Below are 23,888 nucleotides of genomic sequence, written 5' to 3'. Positions count from 1 at the left end.
ACTGAAGGATGTTTCATTGTGATCAGCAAATTTTCACCACTGTTGTCGATTATTTGTTTTTCATTTTTAATCAGCAATTGGGAATCATCAGTTTTGTTTTTTGCAGATTGGTGATGTACCCTAACAATACGTCGAAAAGGGAAAGCATCAACGAATTATCTTTTTCGTCCTCTTTTTTTATTCTTCGCGTCTCTGTTAAACTCAAAACTCAAACTCAAACATTTATTTATTCAATTAGACTTCTTCTAGAAGCACTTTTGAAACGTCATTAGGTACATATTTTTAACATTTACCACCGATTCGGAAAGCAGTATCTACGGAGAAGAATCGGCAAGAAACTCCATAGTTGCTCTTTTTACTTGTTACTTGTGTTTGTTTAGTTCTCAACACCCATTGAATTTTCTATGTTATTGCGATCTTCCATTACATCTGAGTTTTTATGATGTGATGATAATCCATTCGTTTTAATATTGGTACTTAGAGTTGGTGGACTAAACTAGAAATGGTGGACTAAATTTGTCAGCGCGTCTGTAAGATCAAAATATAAAACCAACATCCTGTATTTAAGTTACAAAATTAATAATCAAACAACATGCCGCTACGTTTAAAATGACTAGAAGAAAAAAAAAACACCTCGACATATTTGGAATTTTGGAGTAAACAAATCATTTTCCCCGTATGTCCCAAGTTCAAGTTCTCAATATAATTAAATATATTTCGTATTTCTCAAACGAAAAATAAACATTTTTGGAACTTCAAAAAAAATATATATTATAAGAAAATTTATGAGCTTACTTTAGTTTAAAAGAAACATTCATCCCTTTACTGAAACCCCGTAAAATAAAGAAATTGTTGCCAATCACCTTTGTAATGTATTTGGTTTCATTAACTTTATGTTCGAAGATAATTTTTTTTCTAGTAAGTACATAGTTACACGCATATTTTTTTCGTTTATTTTCCATATCGAAATCAAATGTTTAAAAATACGAATATTTGCACAAAACTAAGATAAAAATAATCAATTAACAAAAATATTAAATTTAATGAAGTAGAGCAACTTTCACTTCGGTATGAAGGAAAATCGAGCGTAGAGCACACGTCAGAACGCTCCGGCCCAAGGAGCGCGACTAAAGAAATTCGCTATGATTTTTCCTAATTATTTTAAATATTTTTTTAATATTTAAAGAATTATCAAAATTCAAAAAAAAAAATTTTTAAAGGATTAATACTCATTGGTCTTCAACCAACTCGAATAAATTAATGGAAACAATAACTTTTAGCAGTATTTATCAATAGATTTTGTAAGGCAAAAAATGGGAAATTTAATGAATTTATAACGTTCTAATTAGGAAAATCATAAGTTTTTCGGCAATTGTATTCAGCAGTTTTTAATAACGACTATATAAGGATAATAATGTGCTGATCAGATTGTGTAAATTGTAATCGGTTGCAACGTAGTGAGTGCACAAACTTAGCTCGAAATGTCTTTGGGGGAAAAAGACTTATCTTGAAGGCCTGATTAAGGTAACATAAAGTAACTTTACAAATGTGAAAAAATTCACGCGCATTGCGTATATAACACTAATTGATAAACAAGAAAAAAAAAATCAGTTTATCAATTCATTAGCCGGGAAAAAATTGTCAAATAACTTGTTGAAAACGCAATTTTGCTAGACTGCAGCCTTAAAGCAAGTTTCAGAATTAACGAATCTTAAGTTTCTAAAAACTTTTAATAACTCAACGTCGGCGGTTTACAAAATAAATAATTTCAACTTTACTCGAGTTTTCTGCTGAGATTTCATTGACACTAAAATGAGCTAACTTCAGTGTGCAAATTTTTACTTGAGAATTTTCAAGCGCGTTATGAACTTTTTATTACTTGGAAATGCGATGTAAATCTTAGTAAGATTTTTGACCTTTACAACGAGTTTGTTATGTAGTAGGTCAATCTTACAGCGCATTATAAATTTCACTTCCTACAAATAATAACGATAATCATATTCTTAGACTAGATTTCCGCCCGCGGCTTCGCCCGCGTTTTCAAAATTATATTACTCATGTAAAAACAAAATTTAGAGTTCAATAGGCGGGTCCACACAGAGCGGGAAGCCCCACGAAGCACTTTCTGCATGTGAACCCACCTAATAGCATTTATCTTGACTAATAATTGAATTAAAACCTTATCTTCACACAACATAAAGTTCAATATTAAAAAACATATACTTTAAGTCCGGTGAACAACAATTCGTTACTCCTTATTTCGTATTATGTCATATATTTTCACAAACAGGAATAGTCACGTATTGTATGACCAAAATGATAACAGGGCAAGTTGCCAATATCAGCCGCATTGTGAAGCTTAAACAGCATCTTATAGCAGATAAGTGCACTCGAAATAAAAGGGTTTAATCTTACAAAACTTTGTGTGAAACTGTCGAAATTTTTGGGATATAATACTTCGTAAAATGTAGCTTTTATACGAAATTGGTATCACTTGGAGTTATGTGAAATGTTACTTTAATATGAAGCAATTTTAAGCTGTCGTTTATTTCGGTATATTTTGTATAAGTCTTTTAGTATATCGGTTCATACTTTTATAAAATCAAATGAAAAATTTAAAAGGTTTTCTATAAATAAATTTATCTAACAAAGAAAGGTTATAGGGTGAAATGTTCAACATTTACCAAAATTCTCGTTTATTCGTAACTCAATTTTGCATAGGAAAAATAATAGCTATAAATCTTAATAAATATGAAATAAAACGACATTAGAAAACGGTGTAAAAACTATCACATAAAAATTATCCTTAATATTTATACACAACCTTGGAAAATATTTCCTCTCAAGAATCATCTTACCTTTCATAATTTCAAAGGAAAATCAGCTCTACCGATTTACCATTATGCTAGGCGGGGAACTAAAACAGTAATTCCATAATAGTCCAAAGTTGAATGCACGATACATTGCTTTAATGTTATTCAAGAGGTTTTGTTTTGTTGGCGCGGTTCCAACTGACGTAATTGGAATCACCCTTCGTTTGTAAACAGAAAATATGGTTAACTAGAGAGAAAAATGTTACAATGTAAGAGTGTTTGTAGACCAAGTTGTATAGAGATATGTTCAGGTTTGGAGAAGAAACATACAAATATATTTGTAAATTTTATCGTTATATTTAATATTATGTTGAAAATAATTTATTTTATTACTGTATAGACACTATGTCTCCTGGACCACCTATGCATTTTTGATAAATAGATCTATTTTTAAGCTATTGCATAGCTTCTATCGCGGGCCTTGAGCGCGGGGACCGAATCCAGAAATTCCGTAACGAAAAAAACCTCACGCTCCCCACTCCGACGGGCGCGGAAGTGTGGCTTGAAGGCGCGCTATGCAATAGCTTTACCGCGGCAGTCCCCGAGTGCCACACGTCTTTTTTTATTTTTACATTACATTTCTGTATAATAAAGCATTTTGATTTGATAAAATAACATTTAAGTAAAAAATAGTGTTTAATTTACACTAACTTTTAGTCATTGCTATCTAAAAGAAAAATACGAAACACAAGAAACAAAAATACAGTATAAAGCCTCGACTGAGTTAATTAAAACTCTTCAGGCTGATAATAATCGCGTCTGTGAGGAACTTCCGAGAATAGCCCCGCTTTGTTTGTTTTGCAGAAGGCAATAGCCAATCAAGAACAGTAGGCTTATAATAGTACCTCTATAGCAATAATTTTAATTGATAATGCGCATAGAAATCTCCGTCACAGTTCGGTAACTGTCATATTCCCGGAGCGTCCGAAGACGATATGTATGTATGTGTAGTGGTTAAATGCATTTTCTTCATGCATAATTTAGTAAAATTTGTTTAGTCAAATGAAATACGACAATTAGCGAAGATTTGCATGCGCATTATTATTTTTGGAGTGGGTACTGTAACTTCGATTATTTATTTACAAGCTTTCCATCCGTGGCTTCGCTCGATTTTTCTAAAACCTGACGAATTATACTATACAAAAATCTTCCTCGAAAAATACTCTATAATGAAAAAAAACCGCATCAAAATCTGATGTGTAGTTTTAAATAATTTGGAAAATCCAAAAGTGCACGCCTCATAATTTTTTTTTAATAAATATTTATTAATTATTATTTTTGTTTATTTAATAACAATTAAACCACATCGAATCAGACCCTGAAAAATGAAAGGGTTCTATTCCTGAGCATACTCAAGCGTAAGAGAAAAAAAAAGACTCGATTAGTAAAGTATTTCGGTCGCTATCGTGTTAACAAGAAAAAGGATCCGCACATACAGACACACGGACGTCCAAGACAGAACTTTTTTAAACTGTTTTTTAACTAGTTTAAATAACAAAAATGACATCAAAAATATCATGAACGTTAAAAATAGTGTTTTTTCTTAATATGTGTGTGTATGTATTATCTTACAAGTGCAATGTATGATACATAAAGACATTTTAAGTTTGAAAAATCAGATGTTTTGCGCGAAGTGACAGTAGTACCCACCTCAACGCTTCGCTTATGAGGCGTGCAATATCTAAGCATAGCTAGGTACATAGGCTATGTAATTAAAGTGAATATAATATAATATAATTATGGTCTATAATATTTGCTTGTTAGTTACGAATAAAAAAATACCCATTGGGGTATAACAATTTTAAATATTATAAAACATCGTTCTGCAAACAAGACTTGTTTAATCCGTTACCAAATTAAGATCAGCTGTTTTGTATGCTTAAAATGTTAAAATAAAATGATAAAACCATTCATTTTTACTAGCTCATTTTTTGGCAAGACTTCCAAAAAATAGTAGCATAAAATTCAGAGCGGTTAAAACGGGGAAAATATGTCAACTGTGGACACAAAATTAGATTTTCAGCTTCCGCCACTCTGCGAACGATATTTTTCATACAAGTTCACTATACAACAGTCTATTAGGGTCGTTTATTTTAACTGAATAAAGTTTGGAGTTAATTAAAGAGCTAATTTTATAGCCGCTATAACTAAAGGCTAATTAAAATATTGATGTTAATTTAAAACATGTTTGAATTTAAGTATGTTTTTAAAACACACTTTTACAACTTAGAGGCCTTGAAGTTAAATAAATTCGTGAAGGAATTTGAAGAGACATTTGTTAAAAAGATATTACAGACTAGATTTCCGCCCGCGGCTTCGCCCGCGTTTTCAAAGGAAAACCCGCATAGTTCCTGTTCCCGTGGGATTTCCGGAATAAAACCTATCCTATGTGTTAATCCAAGTTACCCTCTATATGTGTGCTAAATTTCATTGTAATCGGTTCAGTAGTTTTTACGTGAAAGAGTAACAAACATCCATACATCCATACATCCATACAAACTTTCGCCTTTATAATAGTATTAATTAAGATAAGATTAAGATAGAAGAGACTTATTGTTGAGTATAATTATTCAAATAAATCAATGTCTTGTAACTTTGATAATTATAGCATTTTAACTTCGCTTTGAAGCAATGGAAAACAGAAAAGAATAATATATAAACGTGAAAAGTTTTCAGAACATTGTGAAGCTACCAATTTCAATGGATTAGGAGGCTTGAATCAAACTCAGAGCGATGTGTGTTTAAGCTAATTGATTGGTCGAAGATTAATTGATTGGTCGATTGTCTTAGAGTGGAGTGAAATGCAATTTGTAGAGCATATTTTTAGAAGTATACTTATGCTGTGTCTGTTAAATCATTAAAGATTTTATCATAAACCGTATCTTTCCCTCACCAAAAAGAACAAACAACGGTCGTTGTCGAATGTCGACAAATGTTACTATGTAGCCTATGTTTTAAAAGCCTATGTGTTTAAAACTCAGATAAAGCCGAAACACGTTCCAAAACATAGCAATCGGTTGAGCAATTTAATTAATATGTGACAAAACTCTTGGATAGGTACATCATACATTTTTAATACAGTTTATGTAAAAAACTATGGAATTATTATATTACTAGCTTCCGCCCGCGACTCCGTCCGCGCGGATGTCGGTCTTGGCGTGGGTGGTTTATTTCTCCATTTTGAGTAACTCTGACAATGACATCTTATAAATATCTATTGGACCCAAATACGGCTAGGCCTATAATAATACGCAACGTGTGTTCGCGGTTCTACAGAACAACGTCTATGGATAAAACTGAAAAATTAAGATTAATTTTTTTTTACGTATTTTTCCAGGATAAAAAGTATCCTATTTTACGCCCAGGATAATAAGGTATAATTATACCAAGTTTCATCGAAATCGAACCGTTAGTTTTTACGTGATGCCTGAACATACAGACAGACAGACAGACAGACAGACAGACAGACAGACAGACAGACAGACAGACAGACAAAAATTTTTTTAATCACATATTTGGGTTTGGTATCGATCCAGTAACACCCCCTGCTATTTATTTTTTCAATATTTTCAATGTACAGAATTGACCCTTCTACAGATTTATTATATGTATAGATAAATAAACTTACCAATAACAGAAATGCGGTTTCCACTAGCGAGCACTTATAAACAGGCTGACATCGAAACACAGCTATGCCGAGTGGTAGCAGGATGGCTGCGCGGGCGCAGTCCACAACCGCTTGATGGAAGAGTAGACCATGAGACCACCTGGAACAAAACATTATTAAGTGAAGTACTATTACACTGGGGTAGATCCCTTTAAAAATAATAAAAAGTGCAAAAAAATCGCAGTCGGATGAAACCCATTAGAAAAGGAGGGGAATATGATGAAAATTAAAGGAAAAATAAATTACGGTCAATCCGAGTTCGGGAAAAGGGAGGGGGGAGCTTTTAAGAGAAAAAAATGGTTTCTCTTGATTTCCGACAAAACTACAAGTCCTACGGAAAAAAGTTCAATGGCAAAGTTGTAGATAATAAAAAGATCTACAACTTTTGTACTGACAATTTTTTCACATAACCTCAAAATTTAGGTGAAAAATTCAAAAAACCAAGTTTTTGGTTTTTTATTTTTATCTACTTCAAAATTTATTTTTTTTCTACGAATTTTGGTGGAAACTTGCTTTATTATGTCCCAAATACACTGTAATTTATTTGACTGAAAATATTTATTTTTTCGCCTTATTTTGAATTAATACCAAAAAAATAACCTAATTTTCAATCGAAAAGTCACCCGTCAAAATATCAGCTTTTTTCAAAAACTTTGGGAGCCTTTTATTCATCAAAATCTCTACTTTTATATAGTGTAAAAAAAATAAACCTTACCATAGTAAATGTTCTCAGGAAATGCTTACAAACAGTGTCATAATTAGCTTTTACTAAATCAGGCACACTTCTCGAACTCTATATCTTCTCTTGTATCGGCTTTTCGGTAATATTTCAAAAGAAAAAAAATTATCTGTTCTAAGTATAATATTTTACAGCATATTCAAAAGCAAAATGATGTCGATAAAAACATTTCAGGTAGTTTGAGAAGTGTGCCTGATTTAGTAAAAGCTCATTTTCACACTGTTTGTATGCATTTTCTGAGAACATTTACTATGGTAATGTTTATTTTTTTTTACACCATATGAAAGTAGAGATTTCAATGAATAAAAGGCTCCCCAAGTTTTTGAAAAAAGCTGATATTTTGACGGGTGACTTTTCGATTGAAAATTAGGTTGTTTTTTTGGTATTAATTCAAAATAAGGCGAAAAAATAAATATTTTCAGTCAAATAAATTACAGTGTATTTGGGACATAATAAAGCAAGTTTCCACCAAATTTCGTAGAAAAAAAATAAATTTTGAAGTAGATAAAAATAAAAAACCAAAAACTTGGTTTTTTGAATTTTTCACCTAAATTTTGAGGTTATGTGAAAAAATTGTCAATACAAAAGTTGTAGATCTTTTTATTATCTACAACTTTGCCATTGAACTTTTTTCCGTAGGACTTGTAGTTTTGTCGGAAATCAAGAGAAACCATTTTTTTCTCTTAAAAGCTCCCCCCTCCCTTTTCCCGAACTCGGATTGACCGTAATTTATTTTTCCTTTAATTTTCATCATATTCCCCTCCTTTTCTAATGGGTTTCATCCGACTGCGATTTTTTTTTGTTTCAAAAATTATCTACTCTAGTCTATATTATGTTAGACAAGAACTAACCTTTGACGTGACAACGTCTTATAAATTGGTTTGCCGGGTGACACTTCAAGAAACTACGCTCCGCTCACGTATTTATTTCAAACCGTATAGAACATACATTTGGTAAGAAGGCGCTACTAGTTTAGTATCTATGATATTGTCGATACAAAACAAGTACTAACACTATTATTATTATTTAAGGTATTAAAAAAAAAATTATACCGGCCGAATTGATAACCTCCTCGTTTTTTTGGAAGTCGGTTAAAAAAGGATATACACTTAAATACATACATTTTGGGCATCATTATTATTTTAGATGGAAAAGTTCGAACAAATGAGTAGCCACGGGATGGCGAAAGACGCAAGTTCGAATCCCGCCTCGTGATCGATTTTTTCTATTCTTTAAAATGAAGCATTTGAAAGGTTATAATATCAAATTCAAGTGATATAATTTGAAAATCATTATCTAAAAACTTTCTTGCCGGCTTTGTATTTAGAAATTGCTATCAAATCGGTGGAAAATAATTAATTTTAATGTATTTTTAAGATTCAAAACTGCTTCTAAAAAATTCTATATTATATACTATTCAGTATTTTATAGTTTGATTTTTATCAGAATTAGATTTCATTATTAACGTACAAAAGTAAAGTTTGCTCTGTTGGACCGCACATTTAATTGAAAAACTATGAGCTGAATATTACAACAACATTTTAAACATATCATATAAGTTCACTATTTCATAACAATCTAATCCGAGGCTCAAATCCTCAGGGGCTAAGCTATATCCAACACCTGTGCCACGCTTTACAATTCTGTGCCTCCAGTGAATAAGGGAGTAAGACGAGTTATTCCCTTTGGTTTTTATTGCACCATTGGATTCAGCTCGTCAAAATACACAACATATCAAAAGGTCATATCTCTAGCTGCGTCCTAACCCATTTTTTCGAATGACCCAAACGGTATAAGTAGGGTGTGATTAACGGTATAAGTTATCTTATCCATCATTTTAGGCAATCGCAAAGGAACTATTCGTCTCGAGTCAAAAGTACCCACGAACACAAAGACGTATGTGTAGTTATACTTTTTGAATAAAGACTTAATTCATTTTGTTCCATCAGTCCTAACACTATTTTATAGTCCTTTCCACCTAAGATGATTTCTGTGACACATCGATTTTTGACACGTGTAGAGATGTCGGTTACTGAAATCGTATCAATTGTTTCCGATAATCGATAATATTCTATATGGAAATGAAATCGATTTGAATAAAGTACCAAAATTAGTTTTTTCGGCATTTCGCCAACAATTAACTAAGGAAGCTTAGCAAACAACAGCAACAAAAAGTCAACAATAACAATTAGTAAAAATAACAGAATACCACGTAAAGTATCAATATAAAAATGCAACTTGTATACAAGGCTGACGTACTCGTACAGACGATTGACTCGATTGACAAACGATCACAAGATGGGCGCCGATTATATGATTTTCCAACTCTATGATTTTTCAACGATCCATTTCATGTACACGAATTGCGTAGGTATTATATTTTTGTGTTATTTTATTTTATTTTTCATTATATTAAACTAAACAATACTGTTTTTGATTTATAAGCTTAAGATGTTTCATTTTTATATTTTTGGTAATAATGCCGCCATAAAATAAAAATATTATGCACTAAAATTATTTTGGCTTTTTAAACATAAAATACGTAATTCGGAACACGATGAAGTGTCACAGGAATCATCCTAAATGAAAAGGACTATAGTATAAACGCATTTGTGTCATTTTTCTAACATGAGCATAAAGGAACAACTCTTTTAGTGTCATTGGTTCAAGTGACGACATGAGACAGTTTGGCATTAATGCCGTGTTGCTATTGGTCTATTAATTGAATACTGCACGGAAACAACACACACTACATATTCCTTATTATTTTTAAATCGTTTTTTTCAATAAATCTGCAACAACAAATCTTTATATGTTTTAAAAAAGGTATTTATCAGTTAACTTGGGATACTAATATATTTCTATGGAAATTAACTATTTTTTGCAATAGATATTAAAAATACAGTTAACACATTAAGTGCATTTAATGATATTATACTCTTTGTTTATATAAATACAGAACGATAATTGAACCATCTAAAAAAACCCAACAAAAATGTTAAACTTATATTTTCTTCTTATAATTGGGTAAGTTTTTAAAAAATAACTCGTTTTTAATCTTTTTTCAAAAAAATTATCTAACTACGATAATCAAGACAATAATACTATAGTCTATAATAGTCGCATAAAAAAAAGTATTTATAACCAGTCTGGACAATTATGAATATTGTTTTCTCCGCATATACGTTTTAGCCACTGTGCTTTGGTAATTTGTCTTTTTTATAGGAAAAAAATCCGCAATATCGATACTTCTTTGGTCCTGCATTTTCGTAAACATTTTATGGATACTCTGGTACCACATATTTTGAAAAAATTGGGCTATTGTCACGTAGAGTCTCTTCAAAGTGCGTGCCACAAGTCGTATTTGCATCCAAGGCACCTTCAAATCTGTGCTTATTTTTTTCATAAAATCTTTGTGGCTCATTGTATTTTCTTTATTTATCTACATTATTTTGATATTATATGATATAGAAATTGTTAAAATTCTATATCATGCCGTAAAATATCGCCACTGACCACCTATAACTTTTCCTGTATTAACTGAACATACAGGAATATGGTTTTCGGGCTTCTCTTATCTCTTTATAGTGCTTATATCCTCAATGTATACCACCATGACATTGTGGCGTTGCCACTTTTATTATCTATATTTTATTATCTGTGGCGTTCCGAAACGGAACGCACTTGATCGAATTTTAAATTGATTCGACGATTCATTTTCACTAGGACAATAGTTAATACGCAAAACGCAATACGCAGTTGATACGTATTTAATACTAATACTCAATGATTGTCTCCTGCTAACCTGTACAGACTAGACTCATTGTGGTGACTGGTGAAACATTGTATAGCATTAACAACATAGTACTGTATTATTGAAAGATCGATTAAAGGTTTATTTTACAATCTAGGACTTTCATTATACATGGGTAACAAAACCCCATAACATATTCGGTTTTACTCCGGACAACATCTTCAGCCAGCCAATCCCTTTGCTTGAAATCCAAATCCAGCGGAGGACAATAATCGTCATTTACTAAAATTGAAGGTTTTTCGTCCTAGTATAAAGTTGTCTGGATCCCATTTTATACTCAATCTATAGTATAATACTATAGATATCATGTGAAACGTGACTTGGAAAAAAATTATTCAAATAAATCACAAAATAAAAATTTGAAACAATTTTAAAAGTTACGAAAAGCCCAATTATACGTCAATATGACGCACAACATCCTCTTTACAATCAAATGGCGGAATTTACCTGGATGAGCCAACTATGTACTGCTAGGTCTCGACGGCTAATAAGTTGGTTCTGGATTTTGCAGCGATTCGATGGTAAATATAGAAGAGTTCATACGTCAAATTTACGTAGATTGGACTTCTAGGGTTAAATGCATAAATACCTAAATGTTGTTTTGTTTTTATTATCTAATAACGATAAAAAAACCCGTTGATTTCATTCGTTTTTCAAGCTACGTGCATAGTTTTTCCACTAAAATGCCTCAATTGAGTCATAAAGTACACAAATTTCAAGCATAATAAGTCACATCATTTCTATAAAACCAAAACTGGCAATAATATAAGTCGTGTTGTGCGATTATGAACATAGTGCATAAGGGCATAAGTCGTAATATTGCAAAGAGTAAAAAAAAAATTATGTGAATACATTGAGTTATTCCATGAAGTACTCGTTCATAAGGCCACAACTACAAAAAAACACGAAAAAAGTATATTTATGAGGTTGTTACAATATGTGTTCATATGTAAAAATATAGTCTAACATCATATCTTACACATACAAGCTTAAAATTTTGAATTAATAAAGATTTAGTATTGATATATATAGTTTTTTGTCTCTCCTGAAAAGTGCTGTTTTTGAGTTATTCCCTTATTCACTGGAGGCACAGAATTTTCCTGTCTTTAATTTGTCTCGTCTTCAGTCAACAACTAAATCTTTGTACCTACAGATTACTTGTATTATTTTTGGGATTATGATGAATGTTCTTCGATTAAAACTGGAAGATTTACTTTTTATTTCATTTTACATTATACTGTGCCGCACGGTTTCACCAGCGGACGAATCCATGAACAAAAGCAAGTATTTCCATATGTTATTCTGATGCTTAAGCTATATTATTGCCAAGTATTATCAAAATCCGTGCAGTGGTTATCCCGTGAAAGAGTAACAAACATTTTAATTCATTTCATTCAAAATTAAACGATTTCCCATCCGTATCTTAACCTTTTTTTCACAGCAATTACTATTGAGATAAATAACTTTTTTTTTTAAACTATTTATATTTTTATCAAAACATGTATGTAATGTTTTAAATGTATTCTGCCTAAAACGGCAAAAGACAATATGCAAATAACTATTTACAAACGCTGCGAGCAATCAGAAACAAAATTGCATTTGAAAACGTGAATTTAAAGAGAATTTACACGAAATACATTTAAATTTTTTCAACTATCATCGACAGGATATTGCGAATTTTCGGATTAGCGGGATCCAATTTGCAACGAACGGGTTTTTCATTTTATAAGAGTTTTAGTAAGCGTTGCGTGATAATTGTATCGGTTTGGTTTAAAGCGTTTGTTTTTTTGCGTGTATCAGGTATCAAAGAGCCACTTATAGTTTTATTCCATAATCTGTGACTCTTGAATAAATTATAAAAGGGTATGATTGGATAAGTCGCTTTGGTACAGCTTGTGATTTAAAATGAAAGGTCGAGAGATCAAGACTAGACGAGCATTTTTCTGCTCCTTATATATTATATTTTGCTCAAAAACAGCATGTTTTTAAACCAATAAGTCCAATTGCATCCGTCAACTCGCACTTGGCCAGTGTAAAAAGAAGCCACATAGAAAGCTTGTTTTCGAGAACACTAAAAACAGCTCAACAAACATATTTAAAAGTAAGTTTTAAAAATAACATTGAATATCTGTATCGATGACAACATAATCGTGTTGCAGTTCACGAAATCCCCGTTGTAGTATATTATGATCGTATTAATTAGCAAATTAATCATTCACCTGCAGCTATTGAATCATAATGCGCTTTATTGTGTATAATCTCTATGATATTGAACAAACTATTTTGACTAATTCAGTAACAAATTGAATAATTAAAATAATATATTAAGATATTAAAATAATTGACTGACCGGTTGGCTTGGTTGGTAGTGGCCCTGCCTTCCAAGCCAGAGGTCGTGGGTTCGATTCCCACCCGGGGCAAATATTTGTGTGATGAACATAGATGTACCTATGCTCTGTTAATTATTTATATAAGTATTTGTTTAAAATTATATATGTATGTTTATCAGCCATCTGGTTTTCATAACACAAGCGAAAGCTTAGTATGGGATCTGATCGTGCCGTGTGTGAAATTTTTCTTGAAATTTATCCATACTAATATTATAAATGCGAAAGTAACTCTGTCTGTCTGTCTGTCTGTTACTCAATCACGCCTAAACTACTGAACCAATTTGCATGAAATTTGGTATGGAGATATTTTGATACCCGAGAAAGGACATAGGCTACCTTTTATTGCGAAATATGTACCACGGGCGAAGCCGGGGCGTAGTACTAGTATAATATATATTTTATAATAGCTAATAAACAACGTCTGAAACAACAGGAGGACCTTTTTATTATGCTCCTGGTTTAGTCCAAGATATTGTTCCACATTTACTATGTATCTTGAAAAGCATCTTGGACCAAGCCAGTCGTTTAATTACAATAATAATTAAATAGTTGCGGAACCAAGGCAAAGAAAAATTTTCGATCGTAAAGCACTCTCCAATACTTCGCATTATGAGTCGTGCAAAACTGGTAAGTTTGTTTAATTGTACAGTTATAATGACAAAACTTTCGTCTTCAAATTGTTAATCGAAAATCCTAAATCTATTTATCATCGCCTGAAATTTCTTCAAATCTTAGTTATAGGAATACTAGCTGTTCTCCGCGGTTTCACCCGCATTGCTCCGCTCATGCTGGTCTTAGCGTGATGATATATAGCTTATAGCCTTCCTCGATAAATGGGCTATCTAACACCGAAAGAATTTTTCAAATCGGAACAGTAGTTCCTGAGATTAGTGCGTTCAAACAAAGAAACAACGTGATTAAAGTAAGGCACCAAACTTTATATAATATGTACATAATAAGTTAAGTATGCGTTCTTTGCATAAATAAAGCACTTATAAATATGTAAATGCTTACCAATTTTAGGGCAAAACTTCAAAATTCACGCAACTTTTCATGTCATAAAATATGATGGAACTTTCAACAAACAGCTTCGAAGTTGAATAAAGTTACAAAATATATTTTCAGAGAGTAAATTAGTGCTCAACTTTTTTGACTTCCAAATCCTCAAAAAATGCAAAAAAAATATCTTTAGACAACAATAAAAAGAATTCACCATGGTATTTAGTATGTGTAATTTCGAAGATCATCTATATATATAACTAGCTTACCGCCTGCGGCTTCGCCCGCTTTGTCTAAAACCTAATAAATTATATACTAAAACCTTCCTCTTGAATCACTCGTTCTATTAAAAAAACCGCATCAAAATCCGTTGCGTAGTTTTAAAGATTTAAGCATACATAGGGACATAGGGACAGAGAAAGCGACTTTGTTTTATACTATGTAGTGATATATACGATTTCGATAATTCTTTTTTTATAATATTCCTTGACGTACGAGGATGGTTCTTATGGAGAGAAAACGTAAACATGTACCACGGGCGAAGCCGGGGCGGACCGCTAGTTTTATATATTTAATTTAACTTGTAAATTCATTGAAGATAGAAATTTCTTCAATAGTAAACAATAAACATTGACAAAATGGCTTAGGTCAATGAACCTAATGTTCAAATCCTTCATAATAATTAGTTCCGTAAATATACTTAGTAAACTTTGACTAAGCTGTCCTTTGACTTGGACCTTTGGCTAACGAAGGGAGGCTAATAAGATACTTGTATAAGCTGATAAACCAACTGAAAACACAAACTTTGTTATATAAAGAGAAATAAACAGAAATAATGTTAGAGATCTCCTTATAAGTCATTTTGTACTATCCTCCTTATATAATCAATATTGAGAAAGTTTGTGAGGATGGATGTTTGTTACTCAAAAACCATCTGATCGGATGTACTTACATATAAAATTTAGAACAGAGGATCCTCTTATAAGTCATTTTGTACTTTCCTAAACTGATATAATTAATATTGAGAAAGTTTGTTAGGATGGTTGTTTGTTGCTCAAAAACCACCTTTTCGTATGAATTATCACATAGGTTAATTTTACCCCGTACTACTTAAATGAAGCCGCGGGCTGCAACGAGTTGGACATAATTATTTGTTACTTAATATTTATGGAATGCTGTAGAAAGCCATATTATTTTCGGAATATTTTCTTCAGTCTGAAACAAAATGAGGCGATTTTCTTACGTCTCTCTTTTGTGTCGGAAATAACCTGAGATTTATGATAGAGGAACTCAATAATGTCTTCTCCAGAATTCCGGAAGATGTATATAAATTTATTCGAACTTCTAAGTAAAATGAACGGAGTCAATCCGAAAAAATATCACGTAAAAGTTGATAAAAACATGTTTACTTCAGAATTAAAATAATAGAAGTTATTTTCGTCAGGTCATCGTTTCAATTTAAACCCTGTCCAAATAATATATCATGTCAATCACTTTCATACAACATAATATAAGTGGTAGACCGTACTTTATCTATCTTGTTTGTTACGATTTAACTCAAATACTGCCGATCAAAAACTGATCTTTACCGAGAAACAGAGACTATATTACTATCACAGGTCAACCAGGTCAAAACCGGGACAATCATAGTAATACAATACTATGCAAATATCTACACTAATATTATAAAGAGGAAACCTTTGTTTGTTTGTTTGATTGTAATGAATAGCCTCATAAACTACTGGACCGATTTTAAAAATTCTTTCACCATTCGAAAGCTACATTATCCACGAGTAATATAGGCTATTTATCATCATGCTAAGACCAACAGGAGCGGAGTAATGCTGGTGAAACCGCACGGCACAGCTAGTATTTGATAAGATTCTTATTACGGGACAACGATTTCCTCTTATTACAAGAAGAACTCCCAATGGCATTGCGAAACTTGTGAATGATAAATTATAGAGAGAAGTCTTCATCTTGACAATGATTAATTTACTTGAAACGCCATGGGAATGTTTATTGACTGAAGTGATTCATTCTTACGTTATTATATTTTATGTACAGCTTAGTAAGTACTTCATTTTAATTGACATGTTTTTAGGAAGATTAATTTAATTTAAATTTAACTGATACATTCATAAAGTAAATTACACAAATGAACCCAGCGGATGTCTGTTAATCTTTCACGTTGAAACTACTATTACGGATTTGCATGAAACTTTACAAGAATAAAGGTTAGAATAACACATGATCTATAGAACTATAGAATTAGTTGATTTTGCAAGCGAGTAAATCTGCAGGTAAAACCGCGCGCCACAGCTAGTACTTATATGTAAGGATACTCCTCAAATCTGGGTTAAGTTATGTAACCTTATGTAAAACCGCCATAAAAAGCTTCTGGCACTCAAAGGAAACCCTACAGCTAAAGTGAAGAGGTGCCAAATTATTTTCCTTTATAAATTACAGACGGGAAACATCCTGGATACTTATGATATGCACTTCCTACTACGCCATTGTTACGCCACTAATTTAAAGCAATAGACTGCACTAAGAGCACTCTAGCAGATGCCTTATTTAAGAATTAAATGCCTACTTATAGCATAAACTCGAAAGCACTTACTATGTATGCTTGTATATATGTCGTGGTCATATCGTAGATTTGCTCATTTCATGAAATGGCCAATTTAGTTTGGCCAGATCGTTAAATCGTCAACGTTTCACGATTTGGTCATCCACATTTGGCCAGATCGTCGATCTGGCCAAACGTGGATGGCCATTTCACGAAATGCGACCATTTTTGTTTCTTTTTTAAAAAGCGATTCGCTTCTGGCACTCGCCGGCCGCTGCCGCGGCACGCTCGCTTTGCTCGCTCGGCTCGTGCGTTGTTTATTAAAGTCTAACCTAACCTAACCTAACCTATATTTTATACGATCTAGCCAAATGTCGATGACCAAATCGTGAAACGTTGACGATTTAACGATCTGATCAAACTATGTTGGCCATTTCATGAAATGAGCAAATCTACGATATGGCCACGACATATACATATTTATGTTCCGTTTTACCGCACAAGATAAAATAGAAGATATAAGACCAAGTGCATTTACTACTTGGAGTAAGGAAAAGGGTAATGAATATTCCTGGGTATATTTCCCAGAAGTTTACGATTGATTTGATTTGAATACAAAATGAAGATAACATGAACAAAGAAGACGTGGACGAAATGTAGTTCTAAGAAGTGAATTTTCCTTCTTTACATTTCTATAAAATTGTTACACATTTTTAGGGTTCCGTACCCAAAGGTAAAACGGGACCCTATTACTAAGCCTCCGCTATGTCTCCAGACTGTATTTTCGCTATAACAACAGATATTAAAGATTAAAGATTTATTAAGGTCCCCATACAATAAATGGTTTTCTATTATAGAGTGCGGAACCCATCGTGTGCGAGTCCGCCTCGCACTTGGCCGGTTTTTACTTTTTACAGAAAATATCTCGACGACCACATGGTTTAACATCATAATGTACAATTCACATTGTTAAGCGTTATTTGAATATAAAATTTATCCGTTTGAAACCCAAAGGTCGCGTCTGAATCGTTTAATATGCATTAAAACTCAATTCATATGTATTCCGAAATACGTAAAACCAATTAACATTGCCCATTTAAATGTCAGGTGCAAATATTTTCACGTATACTTGGTAATTTTTATTGTGGTTTTTGCTTTTGCGTTGAAATAACCTCAGATATGAAATGGCGTAAGATTTTTGTACAATAATTAGCGAGATATTTGTTAATATTTAAACGAGATCAATTTATTTATTTACATAAATATCTGAATTACTTACTTGTTTCTTAAGAACTAACGACGGAAATCTATTCTGTATGGATATTGTTCAAAAATTATTAATTGATCGCACCACACGGACTTAAACATCTGTATCAAAAATAGGTACATATATACATACAAAGAAACATAAGCATATCATCTTAAAATAAAATACCAGAGTATTCAAACATTTCACAGCAAACGGTAATTGTAATAAAAATCTAATTGTTTATCTGTTCCAAGTTCTTAAAAATTCATGATTACATCTTTCTATAATATAGGCCGAAATATTCCTCAAATGGCTGAGTGAAAAGAAGAATTCTGCCATCTCACCTTAGTATTGTTTAGAAAGGACATAAATGTCAAGAGACACTTCACACGTAACAAAAGGCTACGTGTGCTGAGTTTGGGATACTCAACACTCATATTATATTGATCTGCCACAGTAAATATGAGATCGGTATTGGCACCATCTGTAGCTAACTCTCGATTCTATTTAGTATGTTGTCATATTACAATGATACGCTTTAGATTCCTTTCTTCTTCTAGATTTGTCCATTTTAATACTGAAGCCGTTAATTCATGAATGACCAATGTACAGTATTAAAACTCAAACTCAAACTAAAAAAAATGTACATAGTTAAATTGTTGCTTCTGTATGGTCATTTTTTTTGGTTTTATTGTTATATATAGTTTGTGGTAGCATAAAATAAATGATTACAGTTCCGTTTATTCTGAAATATTAACATGAACTGACCTCTATCCTTATTAGGTTAGAAACGTTTCAATTTCTTGATGTTACGTCACATTTAACCTAAGAGATCCTGAGAGCAAAATCGTTAAACCACCTGATTGACTGATCTTTACTGCTGACGAGTGTGTTCAGTGCAATCGACTTGTCTTACGTGGCAAGATCAGATTGATTTATTAGCAAAAGCGTTTCACTTCTGGTTCACCCACACATACAGTTAAAATGCTCATCTTTGCCAATACAAAAACGTTTTTGTACAATCGAGAAGTAATCCAGAAGTGATACTTCTTACTTGAGGGAATATTCTTCATTACACAAAATTAATCGCTTCGTATGTTGTTCATGTGCAAGTAAGACAAATTATCAAACGTAATCTGAAAGTATATGAATGCTAATCAAGTATTAGTTTAGATTTTAAATACTGTTAAACTTCAGGCATACCGATTTTCTACCGATACTTCTTACCATCAATATTATTTATTTTCTATTTATTATCTATACGAATAATGAATCTCATCTACGAGCTATGTATCAAACAACAATCAAACCTTTTATACTCCAAAGGTCGCTTCCAGTACTGTAGATATAACCAAATGAATACCCACATTTCCATTCGAGCCTGACGTTTCTGACAATAATTTAATAACGGATTCAAATAGAATCAAGGAATGCCCTTAGAGATGCGAGCAGGGTCGAAATTCGATATTGACATGTGTTACGTGCGGTCTACAGGGCTCTGGCTAGATTGGGTAGACTTGAATTATAGTCTTAGTACTACATTTTCATAATGAATATAGTTATCGTCTGGAATCCCAAATAAGGTAGACCTTCTCCTATCTGTTTTTAGAATGATATTTATCAAATAAAATATGATTCTAAACTTATTTTAATAGGTTTGCTATAAAAATATAGTCAGGACTATAACTACTATCTTAATAATATGTATAAATCTCGTGTCACAATGTTTGTCCTCAATGGACTCCTAAACCACTTAACCGATTATAATAAAATTCGCACACCATGTGCAGTTCGATCCCACTTGAGAGATAGGATAGTTTAAACATGTAGGTACCACGGGCGAAGCCAGGGCGGACCGCTAGTTTTTGTATAGAATTTTCTAAATAAGAAACAACAAATACACAATTAAAACAACTTACTACCTCTTCTAGGTCCCACTCTCCAGTATATACGCAGTAGTTAAGAAAATTGTTTGCTCTGAAGTAAAATTTAATCCAAATTAATACGATTGAGAAATTTAGAGGCAATCACTTAAACTAAACGTCTCCAATTCCATTTAAGGCGGCACACATTCGCAACTAATCGACATAAATTCTTGATGAGAGTATAGTGTAGTGACATCAGCTATTTGTTGTTATCTGATCCTAGCTGCTGGTCAAACCCAGTATGAAAACACGAACAAAAATAACTAGGACACTCAAATATAGCTTATATCTAGTGCTGGTGGAAAGACTTTTCAAAATTATTAAAGTAATTTGAGACCTTATTTGGTACCAACAAACTAACATACAAAATTTCCTCTTTATACTATTACTGTAGTTGTAGAAGTCGATCAGCTTCAATTATCACTGCTACCTGAACGATCTTATGTCATAGACAATATCTTCATTTAGCCTTTGAAGTCTACGACATTAATTGCCTATAGGAGTTGCTTCTGATTTAGACATTCTGACATAATGATATAACTATCTACGTACGAACTTGGAGTGTTTAATCCATACTAATATTATAAATACGAAAGTAACTCTGTCTGTCTGTCTGTTACTCAATCACGCCTAAACTACTGAACCAATTTGCATGAAATTTGGTATGGAGATATTTTGATACCCGAGAAAGGACATAGGCTACCTTTTATTGCGAAATGCCCACGGGCGAAGCCGGGGTGGACCTCTAGTCTTAATATATATAAATCTCGTGTCACAATGTTTGTCATCAATGGACTCCTAAACCACTTAACCGATTATAATAAAATTCGTACACCATAATATGCAGTTCGATCCAACTTGAGAGATAGGATAGTTTAAACATTATTTATTTATTTATTTATAACTCTTTATTGCACAAACTAAAATATGACAAAAATACCATTAATACATAAGAAAGACATAGTTTGTACAAGAGGCGGCCTTATTGCTAAGCAGCAATCTCTACCAGGCAACCTGATGGAAAGGAAATGTATGAAGTTAATGGGATAGTGCAAAAAGAAGAAAAAAAAAAAAAAAACAATAATAATAAATAAATAAAATGTAGGTACCACGGGCGAAGCCGAGGCGGACCGCTAGTTTTCTATATATTTACTTTGGAAAACAGGGTGAGAATTTTTTTTTCTGTTCATAGGGATAAACAGGAAAAATAAATGGTAAGGAACAACACCCCCGCTAACATAATACATATTTTGAAAAGGCAGATAAGGAAAGATCGCGGAATCATTCATCACCCCTTCTATACATAATCCGATAAATTTACTCCTTTGAATGAAAAAATAATATTTGCACAAAACATAGAACGTTTGAGAAGTACAACTATTCATCATAAGAAATCTTCTCTGAAACTCACATTTATCTTGATATAAAACCTTAAGAGATGGTCATAAATCATGACCAGAATTTTTTCTACAAATCCAGGTTGAAAAACCACAAAAACATGTAATGAATGCAAACAAAACAGTAAACGAGTTCATTATAAACTAAACAATCGCAGAAATGGCAAAACCACAGCCAATTAAAATACATCGAAGTCTGATACCATTATCATATTAGCGTGGATAAAATTGCTGACACAGAACAAGATAAGGCACGTTCAACTGTCGATGTATTTGTGGCATGTTCATACGGAATTAATATTGTAATGGAGCCTCTGCGGTTGTTTATTCCTACTTCATGTTCCCTTTGAATGGTGCGATGAATTAAGTATTGTAATAGTTCAGTTGTTATATTGCACTTTAAGTGATAGATTAAATTATTATTTCCACAATTTTAGTTGTTTCTCTTGCATGGGTCTACTCCATGTCTAATATATGCCTACAATAAACTGTAATCATACATAGATGACCGAGTATAGTAAAACACAAGAAATTTTATCAATCAGCCTTATTGTTCCTTTAAACATTATGACACAAGTTTAAAGGTAAAGTGAACAACTGCTGTACCTAATAGTTTCTTGTCCAAAATGACCGCAGTGCTCTAAAACTCACCCAGTGGACATAAATGTGTGTCGTTTACATTCGATGTTAATTCTTCCTTAAAAGTTAAATAATAGCAACAAATAAAGAAAAATAAAGCCAACCTACCGCCGCAATTGTTTCTTGCTCAAAATAACCGCCATCAGCGCGATATTCGCTGACATGCCAAGGCTTGACAGCGCTAGAAGTGCTGGTGCTGCAGCGCCACCCGGTGGGCATAACCGCGTGTTGTTAACTATGGATGCGATTTCTTCGTGACACTTAATAGCACAAACTAAAAAATAAGAACAACCTACCGTCGCAATTGCTTCTTGCTCAAAATAACCGCCATCAACGCTATATTCGCTGAAATGCCAAAGCTTGACAGCGCTAGAAGTGCTGCAGCGCCCCCCGGTGGGCATAGCCCCGTGTTGTTAACTATTGATGCGATTTCTTCGTAACACTTAATATCAAAAACTTAAAAATAAAACAACCTACCGTCGCAATTGCTTCTTGCTCAAAATAACCGCCATCAGCGCGATATTCGCTGACATGCCAAGGCTTGACAGCGCTAGAAGCGCTGCAGCGCTCGCAGCTCCCCCCGGTGGGCATAACCGCGTATTGTTAACTATGGATGCGTTGGTGGCGCCCGCGGAGCCAAAACGAAGGTTGGCTCCTATCATCGCCACCGCTGAACCTGCTGAAAAGATACAAATATTACGTATATGGAATGGAGCAAGTGATAGATGGAATGTATTGATTTATCATTTTCAAAATGTGATGAACTTATTTTAACGAATATTCAAAGTATTGAAAAGGAAAGTGATTGATTTAGTATTCATAAATATTCAGTTCCGTGAATTCTTATATTTAACACGATTATACGAACGTCAGGAATCAAATATGAAAGAACTAAACAATGGTTGTTTGGCTTATCAGTTGCAATTTTAAAGAAAGTTTAATTTTGTTTGTAAGTCTTGGAGAGAATATTCTGAAACTCATTGTTTCAAACAAATAACATAAAGTAGCGTTTATTAACGTTACGTTTAAACTTGAAAGATCTCACAAGATATTCAGGAACTTTATATTCGTTTGTTCAAATTAACGAAATCTGTAATGATGCGGGTGGCTCTGAAGACCCGCAGTTTCGAGTATCTCAAATAAATTAAATTAAGATATTACAAAAAGTTATAAATTATCCTGCCAATAATTTTAAGATTTTAAAAAATACTTATGTACCTAATATCAAACTACAATCTATTAATTCATCATATCAATTTATGTATTGATTAAGTAATGTTGTTCTACTTGTACCATAGCTCAATGTATTATTAAGTAAACTAAATGAACGATAGTTTTATCAACAATTTTTTACCTGCCGACATCTTATCCATGGTTGCGGCTTTTTGACAACTACTCTAACGTCATAATCATGCAGCCAATCAGATCGTCGTATTCTCCCCCCCTCCTTCCCACTGCATCTTCAAACACACGTTGTATTTCACTTGCATTACAGATTATAATTTTTTTACCACTTCTGTTTATTTAATCTATGACACTTCACTTCACAAATGTCAACGTACATTATCTTTATTAAATTACACCATCGTTTTATTCACTTATTTTAATTAAAAACTGTCAGATA

The 23,888-nt window shown here is 32.7% G+C and overlaps 1 protein-coding gene across 3 annotated transcripts in view; it reads right to left on the bottom strand.

The window, feature by feature from the left end:
• The window catches only part of LOC149484885 (uncharacterized), a 39,828-nt gene extending 16,191 nt beyond the window's left edge, over positions 1-23,637 (bottom strand). For all 3 annotated transcript variants that reach the window (XM_089701195.1, XM_089701196.1, XM_089701197.1), the window contains exons 1-3: positions 23,619-23,637; positions 22,742-22,943; positions 6,502-6,640 (exon numbers count right to left, since the gene is read on the bottom strand). In XM_089701195.1, the coding sequence (XP_089557321.1) occupies positions 6,502-6,640; positions 22,742-22,943; positions 23,619-23,637 (360 nt within the window). The remainder of the gene's footprint in view (positions 1-6,501; positions 6,641-22,741; positions 22,944-23,618) is intronic.
• Between the last annotated feature and the right edge of the window lie 251 nt (positions 23,638-23,888).

This window comes from Colias philodice, chromosome 11 (genome assembly GCF_061535455.1).
Source record: "Colias philodice isolate Cphi_HAF_F1 chromosome 11, ilColPhil1 Martin Lab GWU primary, whole genome shotgun sequence".
NCBI lineage: Eukaryota > Metazoa > Arthropoda > Insecta > Lepidoptera > Pieridae > Colias > Colias philodice.
The sequence above is the reverse complement of the archived record's forward strand: the minus strand, read 5'-3'. Positions and strand labels throughout refer to the sequence as shown.